The following is a 13577-nucleotide window of genomic DNA, read 5'->3' as shown; positions in this document are numbered from 1 at the left end:
AACAAAATGATGTATACTTGGTTAGATCAGATAAGGAAAACAAAATGGTCATTATTGGGAAAGAGGAATACCACAGCAAGTTGGAAGATAGCTTTAGAAGTAATGACTACGAAGAAATCAAGGTTAATCCCATTAATAAAATCAAGCGAGAAATCAGAAAAGGCATTGAAACCAGTTTTACCTTGGGAAGCGCGGAAAAAAAGAAATTACTTAAGGGGGTTAAGGAAGGAAATATTCCTACGGCCTTTGGGATACCTAAGACCCATAAGGAGGGGATACCCCTCAGACCCATCATCCCCATGTATGCACATCCAGGATATGGTTTAGCTAAAGAAATGATTAGGAGGATGGGAAAAATGGATATGGACACTCCGTATAGCGTCAAAAACTCTCTTATGGTCAAAGAAACCATCGAGAAACTCACTATAGGAGAACGGGACGCGATCTGTAGTTTCGACGTTATTAATCTGTACCCCAGTGTCCCCCGGGACAAAGCTGGGGATTGTTTATACAGATGGTTGATTGACCAAAACGTTGAAATCTTGGTCGCCTGGGAGTACGTCCGGTGGTTTTTTCTCATTACGGGGTACAATTACTTTTACGTTAACGATAAAATCTTCCGACAAAAAGAAGGGTTGGCCATGGGCAATCCCATCTCTGGTCTTGTGGCCAACATCTTCATGCACTACGTCGAAAAAACCGCTATGGAGCATGCAGGGGGGAGGGGGGAAGTAAAATATTATGGGAGATATGTAGATGACATCCTCATCATAGGGGATGAAATCAAACTTGACAGCATTTTCGACCAATTGGGGAAGCAGGACCCCAGGATTGGGTTTACTAGGGAAGGTATGGTCAACGGAAAGATCCACTTTCTCGACTTATGCCTTACTAAAACCGGACAACGGATCGTTACGGGGGTCTTTCATAAACCGTTAGCTGGAGAGCTGTACCTCCATAAGAGATCCCAACATTCGAATAGGACTAAATTAAATGTTTTTCTTAACTTTTACATTCGCGCCGAAAGACTGTGCAATGACGAGAAAGAGAAACGGAAAGAAGGGGAATGGATAAGGAGAGTGGGGGTAAAGAATGGGTACACTATCCGCGACCTGGAAAAAGTAGCTAGGAGAGCCAAAAGGATTGTTAAGCAAGGAACATCGCAAAATGGCATAGAGGATAAAAAAACTGAGATAGAAAACGGCGAAAAAGACACATGTTTCGTCGGGATCCCGTATTTTAAGGGGGTCTCAGAAAAAATTGAGAAGTCCGTGAGGGGTTACGGAATAAAATGTGGGGTAAGGGCGCCCCGGAGTATTGAAAAGCACTTCACATCATATAAGAAAGGGAGGGGGGATGGACGCAATAACCCTGAGGAGCGGAAAGGGGTGTACAGGATAGTGTGTGAATGCGGAAAGGAATATGTGGGACAAACGGGGAGAAGTATGCGAGTCAGGTGGGGAGAGCATGATAAGGACGTAAAGGAAGGCATACCCAAAACCGGATTGTCTGAACATATATTGGTTAACCGACATAAGATTGTTAAAAGGGAAATTATTAGGGAGGTTAACAATAAATTGGACAGGAACGTATATGAAGCTGCTTATATATGCGCGGAAAATTGGAATAAGCTTAATAGGGACGATGGGAATTTAGAAGACGGCTGGGTTAATTTCTTTAAAAAATGGGATAAAGCCGCAGGGCTTAGGGACGAAATGGGCTTCCATGTTACTCCTGAAGTTAGGAAAGCCGCCGAGGTGGAGGTCGACTTCTCCTTGGATTGGTGACTCCCGAGCCCCAGTTTGGAAGGTTTGAGGAGGGGAAGTTCCTTTTCCCCAGGTACGGGCTGACACTGTGCATTCGCCTACCCTGTGCATTGGTCGGCAGTTCTCCGACTTCAGCCTTAGATGTTCTTTTGTTTTTATAGTATTGCGCGGTTTTAGATGTGTAATTTATACTCTTTTTTAGAAAGTGTCCTTCAAGCAACTTTTTAACCTAAATCCTTAACCTTCACTTTCACGACGAGGCACCATGTCAGGTGTCTGAATAACAACGTTTCAACCTGAAGAAGGAGGTAGTGTAACCTCCGAAACGTAGTACGAAAAATATCTCATACTCACACACGTAAGTTGCCGATTTTTTAATCTTTTAGCTTAAAGTTTATACCTCCTAAGTCAGCACCTATGATTGTCTCATAAATAATTGTATAAAAATATGTAGAGCAAAATACGAACTGGCTTCCTTTCACGCATTCTCACATTTCTAGTAACATACATAAAATAGTTATGTATTTCACAGTGTAGAAAATGTGAAATAAGTAGAAATAAGGGGGTCCATGAACGAAGTAAACACCGGTGATTTATGAAGGAAATAACAATTTTTTGCAATGATTAGCATTCAGAAACTATGTTTATGAATACCCTGAATTTTAACTATGCTTGCCTAACCTAACCTTACATGAATGGTTCGTGGGGCAAGTATGTTTTCCACATTTACTTAAGATGCCATATTGTCACATGTAAAGCAAAGCTCCATGGAACGGATAGCAAACTTCCCTCGTTCACATCATCAAACATGGCGACCATATTAGTGTATCGACAATCATAGCGATAATGTATGCACAGTATTTCGCATACATACTGGCCGCGGTGGCTGTCGGTAACGTGCCTGACTACCATGCTCAAGGTCCCGGGTTCGATCCCCGGCCGGTTCAAATCCGGGAACTTTCCTAATGTTGGAAGCGGCCCCACCACCCACCCAGCGTCGAATAACATTGGTACCTTGGGGAAACTCTGGGGGGTACAGGCAGTCAGGGGCGTGATGCTGATCACATCACCCTCACTCACGACCGAATCAAGAAAGTGTGGGGCATTACCCAGACACCCTATATGCCTTCATGGCATGGTGCTAAGCACAGGGGAGCACTACCTTTACTTTTATGGTATTTCACATTTTCTATAAGTGACCGCCAATTTTTAACTGCAATTTCGAGGTCAAAATTAGTGTGTATACCAAATTTGAAAGCAATCTCAGATACTTCCGGTATTCTGTAATTATACCATTAAAAGCACATATTTATTTGAAACTAATAATGTATACTTGTCTGTTTCTGCCCAACTTTCCCTGTTGTAACTAACTTTCTTATTCATGAAATATCAATGTAGATTTTTTGTTTCAGGTACCACCTCTCATATACTCTTTATACTGCAAATATCAATTTTTAATTGTTCCCCACCAGAGATATTGGGGGACCAAATTTAGAAAAAAAAACAACAAAACTAGCATTTGCCAAGAGTCGTAACTCAAAAGAGGAAAAAATAAGAGGTCAAATATTTTCTGCTAAAACTTTGGATGTAAAGAGTACTGAACATAAAATGTAGCTTGTAATAAACTGAAAACAATATGTGGCCACGGTGGCTCAGTTGGTAACGCATCTGACTACCATGCTCAAGGTCCCGGGTTTGATCCCCGGCCGGTTCAAATCCGTGAACTTTTCTAACGTTGGAAGCAGCCCCGGTGCCCACCCAGAGTCGAATAACATGGGTACTTGGGGGTAAAGGCAGCCAAGGGCATGATGCTGATCACATCACCCCCACTCACGACCCGATCAAGAAAGTGTGGGGCTTTACCCCCCACCCCCTATATGCTAAGCACAGGGGAGCACTTTACCTTTTTTATGTTTTGGGTAAGTCCCTACATATTCTCCTCGGCCATTTTGGAGGTGGTGGTCAGCACCATGCTCCAGCCACCTTTACCCAACACCCTGGGTACCCACTGATTTGAGGCTAGGTGAGTGCCGGAGCCACTCATGCAGGGACAAGGCGTGACAAATTCCGACCTTAGATCATCCACTCCCTACTGACTAGACCACCAGGGACAACTAATGAAAAACAATTATTTTTTTAAAATAAAAAAATATATAATTATAGCATAAATAATGAATAAGTAAAATTTAGTAATGTATATTAATCCTAATAAAAACCAAACACAACCCAAAAATTTAAAAAATAAAGTAGTAAAAGTCAATAGTTACTTACTGTAGATTTCTGCTTCAAAACTTGACCCCTTTTGTCCTAGAGCATTTATTATGCAATTTCTACTGCAACTACTGGTAATCCTCAGTATACCAAATTGAAGCATACATTGTTGAGAAGGATTTAATTTTTTTTGCTTGTCCTTTCCTTCTTTGTTTAAAAAACTACTTTTAGTGCACTACTATAAAAATGTCGATTTCTCCAGAGAAAAGAATAAATTTCCCTGACTTTCCTAGAAAAAATTAGTTCCCTGACTTTTCTAGGATTTCCAGATGGGTCGACACCCTGGCAATGCATATTTATCATATGCTTGGTTTTGTTCATCACTTATTAGTTGTGCATTTTTGGAGGGTAAGCATGTCTTAAAATACCATCTCCCCATATTGGAAATTAATAACAAAATATCTATAACACTTCACATGTAGTGGGATCCATGAGTATCACCAAGCAAATTGTCCATCACCAAGTTTACACTATTTTACGCAATGAGACCTTCAAGAATTCGAACATAATGCCAACATCAGCGTAAGTAAAAATTTATTCCTTACAAACTAACAGGAAACGAGAGAAATTAATGAAAGTAGTCATGGACAAATTGCCGAGCAATACTTGTGGAATACAATGTAGAGTGCTTGCATATAATCTGACAAGTTCAAACTAAAATTGAATTTTGCAGAATATTTCTAAGAGTATAACAGGAATAAATTATTTAACCATAAAAATTTGGATTGTATGAAATTTATTCTGAAAAAAGAAAAACTAGAATTTTGCTTGCCATTAGAATAAGAGCACCCTTCTCCACTTTGTCGGAGCATTCTCATTGGTCACTGGATCGTGTCCAAGTTTTTCAGTTTGTTTCATGTAGGCTAGTTGGAACTGGACCAACGGTTGTAAGTGGGACCCGAACCACAGTGCAATGTTCGTCAATCAGAATCAAACCTAGAACCACTCGATTACAAGGGCACAAGAGTTACCACGAGTTACAAACATGAAGCTGATCTGTCTAAAAGCAGCCCTAGTTAATAAGGTTTGTGCGAGTGGTGGATGACCTGAACATGTAAAAAATGGTAGAAATATGCACTGTCATCACAAGAAATGCTTCTCAGGTTGCTTACCCTACATTTCACTTTGCAATGCTGCAATAAAGGTGCCTTATAGAGGATCTTTTCATATTTCAGTTTTGGTTATTTAAGTCTTTCTTATGAAGATTTCTAGCATACCTATGAATTGGTAATTATTAGTAAAAAGGTCTCCAATTTCAAATACAAGTACGGAAAAAAATTTATTTCTTAGATGTATTCATTACCAAATATGCTGCGGAATACAACTTGCCATTGGCGGTAAGGTAGAAATAAACTGTCAAACACTGACAGGAAGTTAAAAGAGAAACTGCTGTTGAAGATCTAACAGAGAAAGTACAATCAATATAGCACTGCAATTAGCCTGATATATCTGGTAATATTGTTCATTGTACGGTATGGAATGATTTAACATGAAAATTTAAATAATTCACTCAAACTTATGAACTAAATAAAAAAAAACACATCTTCTGTTACAACTTTCCAGTATTACTTTTTCAATAAATTAATCCAGGCTTGAAAAATAAAAAATGCTAGGTTCTGCGTTGCAAAATATTTTATATTATGCATTTCTTTTTTTTTAATTTACTTTCTTTAAAAAAGTTTTGAGAAAAACGTTAATTTAAAAACATGATTCTAAACATACTATTTATGAATTTCATTTTATAAAATGAAAAAGATATATATGCAGGACAGGTAAATATTACCTACTCGTTCACATTATGAATTCAAAATATCAACACCATAACAATGATGTGTTTTTGACTGTAATTCACAAATGTACACAATTCATTCTATATATATATATAAACATTATACTATTTTAGCTACCAGTACACTATTCTTTACCAGAATAAAGTACATGAAAATATTTCAGTGACTGCTGTGAAGGATCTCGAAACAACAGCTCAAGACAATGTCCATGTAATGTTAAAAGAGTGCATACACCCACATACACACACACAAACAAAAAATGCATTTGTACTTGCATCCGTACATATAAACACTCACTCTATACCAGATGGAACATGTGGAACTGTCACTAGAACTGAAATATCAAAGCTACTTTCAGCATGTTCACAAAAAAATGGGTGTACGGTTTTGAAAATTACAAGCAATGTACAATTGTTGATATTTACATATATTTACACTAAGAGCGAAACCAAACTATGTTATGTAGCTGGTTTTTCACTTTTGGTTCTCTTTCTACAGTCAGGGCAATACCATTTTCCTTTTGGAGGAACCATAATACCAACACATTCAAAATGAAACCACTCTATGGCACAGTTTTTCCCGTCACACGCAATCATTTCGGAAACCTCATCATACGGGCACTGACAATAACAATACAAGTTATCATTCTCTTCTTTAGTAACACCTTGTCCTCCATGTCTAATCAATTCCCCTGGTGCATTGTTCACTGGCACGGGAGCTGGCGGGGGAATAATCGATCGTGGTGGCTGCTCTTCTTCACTGTCACTATGATTATCACTACTGCTTGGCCAGCCATCACTTTCATTTGACGATTCACCTTGTTTCTTCTTCGGCGGCATCTGAACCCTCCTGCTTATCGGCTTCTTTATCTTCAATTGTGGTTTAGTAACTGGGTCCTTCCTCTTCTTAACTTGCACCTCCTGTTCTTCGTCACTCGAATCGCCGAGAAACCTCTTTGGAACACGTCTCCTGCGTTTTGGTGGATGACCGCCACGAACACTGCTGGCTTCCGATCCTGCATCAGTTATATTTACACTGAAAGTTGGCACACCATATGGACTGATGAACTTTTGGTGAAAACTGTTCTGCTTGTCGAAGTTTGGGGTATTCCAATTGGCTAATGCATCACCTACCGACAACAATGTCTCTGCTACAACATTACGGGCATCATTAACACTTTTCAAATCAGTAAAATTATTATTGTACGATACAGGATTAATTCTAGATTTCTTTGTGCCCGACAAGGTCCTCTTGCGCTTCTTTGCCCCCACCTTAGCTGAAGATACTGGAAGAGTAGGAGTCTGCACCACTGGAGGCAATATTGGAGCGACTGGAGTCAGGGCAGGTTGCACGGCAACTGGCGGGGTTTGTACTGAAACTTGTGCTTGAATAGGTTGACTAGATGCTTGTGGTACAATATTAATATCCATAGGAGGGATTACAGATGCTTTCTTCTCTGCTGCTTTCAGAATAAATCCTTGCGGGTTATCATCGTAAAAATCTTCATCCGTTTCAGATTCCTCAGTTTCTAGATCCGACTCTTTTATCTGTATTTCTTCCGGTTGGTCTGCAATGTTCTCAAGATCAGCATTGATCTCTACAGGTAAGCCATTCTCACCAGTAAGTTTACTTACAGCAAGCTCGCTATTTTCGACATTTTCGTTTTCCTTAACAGGATGTTCTCTCTTAGCCTTTACTTTCTCCTTCTTCTTCTTTGCTGATTGGGGTCTGTCTGAAGAGCTGTCAGAGTCTGATACATCACTCTGACTAGATGATGAACTACTGCTGTCGGAGCTTGAACTACTGCAGCTGCAATTAGTGCCGCAACTGCAGCTGCTGCTATCACTATCGCTGTCGCTACCACTGCCTGATGATGAGGTCACACTCTCTTTCTTCTTCTTTTTTGGAGACTTCGACTTTTTCTTAGGAGATGGTGTATCTTTAGTTGGTGAAGCTACGTTGTTAAAGCAATAATTATGATCTATTTTTGGAGACTCTTCGCCATCCAACTTCTCTGGTTCCAATTTTGTTTCAGTTGGAACTGCAGGTGTTTCAATCGGAACCAAATCTTCTACTTTCTCCTTGACTTCTTCGATTGGTTCCCTTGGAATTGGTAAACAATAATCGTGATCTGAAAATATTACATTTAGATCTGGTACATCAGGTGGTGGGATGGTTATAGAGAACTCTGCAATTACGCTGGCATCTTTATCCAATGTTAATGTAGTTTCTTTGTCTAATGTTAAAGTTCCAGATGATCCTGCAACTGAATTTTCCCCTTTCTCTAAATTGGCAGCATACGATTTAAAATTGTCCCAAACGCCTTCTACAACTTCACTCTTAGTACTTCCTTTTTCTGTAACGTCTTTGTTCTCTTCATTTCCAGAAACACTACTCTCTGGTTTCAAATGTACATCAATCTTAGCTTTCTCCGTAGCATTATGCAAATCACAATCATCCACTTTTTCTGACTTTACACTTCCACTCTTCTCTTCCAGTACACTATCATCATCATAGTCCATTTCTTTCATGGTATCATTACCTACATTAGACTCTCGATCGATTTTACCACCACCACCACAATCAGGCACATCAATATCCATCATTTCATCTTCGTCCTTGTCAGTATGCACTAGATCTTTATTTTCAGATTCACATTCTTTTCTTAACTTGTTTTCTTCTCTTTCTTTGTCAACTTCACAAACGTCTTTTCCCTCTTCATGCCTGCCCTTTAATGTTTCCTTACTTTCAACTTCTGTATCTGCCTTTTCCTCCTTTCCTGTTTGTTCTGGCCTGTACATATTTTCAACTTTATCACACATCGCTTCAACTACAATCCTAACTTCATCTTCGATACTTATAACCTTACTATTTTTATCTTCTCCCTGTTCTACATTTTCTAACTTGTCTTTGACGTCACACATGTTTGTGTCTTCACCTTGCTTCCTAGGTTGAATTTCTTTAGCTTTTTTATCTTCATCTTGATCTTTCTCTCTCACATCTTTAGTTTCTTCGGAATCAAATGCATCACCGTTTAGCTTCTCTTCATATCCAGTTCTGTTATTTCCGTCTTCATCTTCATTACCGATCACATTCTCTATTGCAGTCTTTTCCTCTTCAGGAGCACTTGGGAACTTGCTACCTTTACTGACTTCTTTACATTTCTCTTCAGGTTGCCTTGACTTCAGGTTTCTCTTCTCGTCTTCATCTTCTGAATCGTCACTATCTGATGATAAGTTTAATGGTGGAAGATCAAGTTCATCTATGACGTTCCTAGATACTTTTTCATTCTTAGGTGAAACTTCTTTACCATCTTCTTTGCTTTTTACTTGACCTCCACTGTTCTCTCCCGTCTCTTTTATCTCACTTGCTGGCACTTTCTCAGCTTCATCATCAGATTTATCTCTTACATTTTTAGTTTCTTCCCCCCTATCTTCCAAACCTGTATCATCTTTCGACACATCCTCGCTTGAAGTGCTAATATTTGGTAACTTGTCATTTTGACCATCGCTGTTGGCCTCTTCAGAATCATCGAGATTTTCACTGTGTTCTCCTTCATTCTGTTCCGTGCTTGTATTCACCTCGGTTGGATCTTTGTGTATTTCCTGATGTTTCCGGAGTAGTTTCTTTGAAATGTAACCCTCGTCGCATTCATCACAGACATATGGCACATCACCAGTGTGTAAACGTCTATGAACCTTCATAGCAACAGCTTTCGTAAAGGTACTATTACACTCCTCGCACACGAAAGACTGAGGTGGAATACAAAAATGGTAGACATGTGGCCACTTCTTCTGCAGGCATCTTTTACACTGTACGCTCTCCGTACCATGCTTCCAGAAGAGATGTTTGGTGATATCTGGTTTGTTTCTATATGCTATGCCACATCTGTAGCACAGGTGATTAAGTTTGTGCTTCCATACGTGATTTGAAAGTTTTTGCTGATCACCTGTCAATTCCAGACACACATCACAAGCATGGTGTTTTTTCCGAACATGAACCATGAGACGAAAAGCAGATGGAAGACTGTCAACAGAGCAGAAACAACATCGATAATGAATCTGAGTTTCGGTTCCATTTATACCAGGACAAATATGGCAAAGCAATTCACTGTAATTGAAGAAGTTGGATTTGCACATAACACACAACAAATTTGTTTTCTGATGCATTTTTCTGTTGTGAATATACAATTCCTTATGTAAATCAGTAATAAAATGGCAATGAAAACATTCATAGCTTTTGTTGAAATATTTTCCAAAATCAGGGTCCGTTACATCACAAAGATCGTAACTAAAAAATCCATTCTCAAGTTCCTCTGATGACACTGATAACTTCAATCTAACAACAAAATCATCATAAGGCAGACTTTCTGTTTGTACTATAGGTTTGAAACGATGTTCTGACAGCAAATGTAAAACCAATTGTTTGATATTTACAGTTATCCTCCTTGCATGAGCACAATACACACATGATGTAAAACATGCAGTTATGCATGCTTTCAGTAGCTTATCAATCTTCACCATCTTTATGTCTTCCTCTAAGCATATATCATACATCATAGCATCTTCACCTGCTAAAGGTATATCATCCTTCTCTTTCACAGGGGACTGACACTCTTGTTCCTTCTGCTCTTGATCAGATTCTTCTTCACTTTTACTTTTTTCATCATCTTCAGAACTCATGTCTGAACTGCTACTGGCATTCTTCTCATCTTTACTCTCATCAATCTCTTCCATGGTTGTATCCTCTGTATTATCATCAGCAGCTTTGGTATCTGTATCTTCTTCACACAAATTATCCTTGCCAATTGGTTCCTCTTCCATTTTCTGGGGCTCGTCTGCGTCATCTCCTTTCTCTACAGCAAGGTCATCTTTTCTAGATTCTACTTCCTCTGTGCTCTCCACAGCTTCCTTAGTTCCTCCACCTTCTTCATTTTTACTAGAGCTATCTGAATTTTCTAACATCTCATTTTCAGAATCTTCTTGATTTTCTTGACTTCTAGGTGTATCTGTACAATTTTCTTCTGCTTCCACTTCTTTGCTTGTTTTCTCCTCAATTTCTTTGTTTTGAGTATCCGTGCTTTCATGTGCAGGAGTTGAATCTTTTACATCATGATCTGAATCTTCAGTATCATGTTCTTTACTAACTTCACCAGGTACTGTGTTCTCTGCTGTACTTATATCCTCTTTGTCTGCTTGCAAGTCTTCTTTTAATGGTCCATCAGATTCAGAAATCTCTCCATCTTCACATTTCTCTGAAGCAACTGAAGAATCTGATTTTATTGTGCTCTCATCAATATGTAAGCTCCCTTCTGAATCCCAGTCATCTTTGGAACCATCATCATCTGACCCATCCACAGAGCTCTTCTGTTTCTCCTGTGTACGTTTTCCTACAGATTTTCTACTGGTGCTTTCTGATGCTTTGCCACTTGCACTCGGAATATCCTCTTTTTGGCTTTGGGTATCTTTCTCCTTTCTATTGCTGTTTTCGAGACATTCTTTTTCTTCAGTTCGATTGGCATCATGTTGAAGCATCTCATCATTTGGCACGGTTTCGCTTGTTTCAACATCTTCATCTACTGGCTCTTGCTTGATCTCGACATTAACATACTCTACTTTTTCATTCCCACTATTTTCTCTTGTTGTACTGGGAGTGGAAGGATTTTGACGAACGGTTTGATCTTCTTGTGATGTGTCACACTTATCTTGAACAGACTGTTCTGGTTTTATTGGTTGAAAAAGGCTAGCTTCAACTTGAAGCAACCTTCTTTCAGGCTTCCTGACTATCTCTCCATCTTGAATATAGACTTGGCACAAATTTGCAGCACTTACATCATCATCGAAGTAATCATAATCATCATGTTCATCATTCCTTCCTTTCACCTCCTTGCCGCTGGCTGATGGTAGAAGTTTGTTCTGTTTATTCCAACTTTTTCTTTTAGCATGCTGACATGACAACTTGTTAGCATTACACACTTTGCACATATTATCATCCGATGCTTCTTTTGGCTCGATAACTGAACACACATGCTCAGAGAAGTTATCTTGGTCTGTGAACACACTCAAACAAGCACAGCAGGTTAGGTAACTTGAACGTGGAAAAACTCGATGGAAGTCATCTACAGTCTTAAGATTCAGCCCAGTGATATTATGTGAAACGGCCAAATGTTCAACTAACCGAACCACATTATTGTATATACGCAAGCACACAAGACATATGTAACGATTATGGGTTTCCTTCATGTGTATAAATAAATCCCAAATCTGAAAATATGTGCCACAGGCAGAACAAAGAAACACCTTGTGTGAACGTTGCAAACTGCCACATAATCTCACATGTTCATTTAATCCGCCAACTGATGAAAAGCTTGCCTCACCGCACTTGAAGCAACGGAACTTTACCGTGGGTTGTAAGCCCAAGCACTGAGCATATTCTTGACATGTCAACGGATTAGCAGAACTATTTGCATCGGACACTTTGGACTTAGCAGGAAGAATGGGTTGGTAATTGGACTGATACTTCTTGGAGGTAACTGCAACATTCCTCTTTACATTTTCACTTTTCTTCATGTCACCGTTTTCTTTGGTAGTCTTTTTGGTATCTTCCTCGAACCCACGCTTCTTCTTGTTTGCTTGCAAAGGTGATTCTGTACCATCCAATGAAGTGTTCTGTAGCACTGGTTTTCGTTTTCGATCACTTCGTCTTAGCGCTACAGGTTGTTCTGCCTCCGTGTTCTTGTCACCTTCACCATCACCATCGTCACTCCCGGTTACTGCCTCACCATTCACAGTTTTCTCCTCACTTTCAGCATGTGAACTATTTTCATTCGATTTACGCACTGCACACGTCTCTGGATCCTCAACACCATCTGCTTCTGTATTTGCTGCATGGTCACCATCCTCCATGGTCCATTTGTAATCCTCCGAGGTCTTACATGTTTCTGACTTGCTGTTCTTTCCTGTAAAGGGAAATACAAATTATAACCTACTCTTGCTTATGAACATTATAATACACATATTAAATGGAACACTACATAAATACAGGGTTATCCATTTGGGTATGGATAAAATAAAACATTAATAGAAACGTAAATATGACAGTAGGAACATTTTTGTGTTGGTGTTTTCATGCATGAAACATGGGAGTTTTACTGTAGTGTGTTGGCAACAATGTTGAACTGATTCGTGATTTTCTTGAACAAGATTTCAATCATCCTTGGTGTGGCTGCGGGGGACCAATTGCTTGGCCTCCCAACTCCCCAGATCTAACCCCTCCAGATTTCTTTGTTAGATGTTACACCAGACGTGGAATGAATTGCATCACCATTGTGATATGTGCAGAGTTCGCACTGGAGGCCATGTAGAAAACTGTACCAAACTGTTAATAGTATATAAAAATAAAAACTCCCACCTTTCAGTCTTTGTATACTATATTCTAGGTAAATTACATTTGACCAAAAAAATTTCACATTCATTTTATTTTATCCATACCCAAACGGATCACCTGGTATATTATCTACAGTGTCTTCAATTCTGTTTTATTTTTCCCTTAAAATTGGTGTTTATTTTTCTTTCCATTGTTATATTGGTTAAACTTAATGTAGTATATTGCAATTTGCATTCAACAGAACAAGCAATATGATCAAAAGTTTCTCATATCTAAATAACACTTATGAGCAAGAAAAAGTCCACAAAATGTAAATTATATCTATCTTCACAGTTGCAACATCACATCAGGTATGTTTCAACTT

At 39.1% G+C, this 13577-nt stretch overlaps 1 protein-coding gene across 3 annotated transcripts in view; it reads right to left on the bottom strand.

Moving 5' to 3' along the window:
• Nucleotides 1-4940: 4940 nt before the first annotated feature.
• Nucleotides 4941-13577, bottom strand: part of MESR4 (misexpression suppressor of ras 4) — a 60086-nt gene continuing 51449 nt past the window's right edge. For 2 of the 3 annotated variants that reach the window (XM_083125687.1, XM_083125686.1), the window contains exon 2: nt 4942-12785. In XM_083125687.1, the coding sequence (XP_082981813.1) occupies nt 6286-12732 (6447 nt within the window). In that variant the 5' untranslated portion in view covers nt 12733-12785 and the 3' untranslated portion in view covers nt 4942-6285. Of the gene's footprint in view, nt 12786-13577 lie in introns of all 3 variants that reach the window. The other variant, XM_083125685.1, reaches the window with a different exon arrangement.

This window comes from Lepisma saccharinum, chromosome 7 (genome assembly GCF_977018435.1).
Source record: "Lepisma saccharinum chromosome 7, izLepSacc3.1, whole genome shotgun sequence".
Lineage (NCBI taxonomy): Eukaryota > Metazoa > Arthropoda > Insecta > Zygentoma > Lepismatidae > Lepisma > Lepisma saccharinum.
Note: the sequence above shows the minus strand (reverse complement) of the source record. Positions and strands in the feature narration are given on the sequence as shown.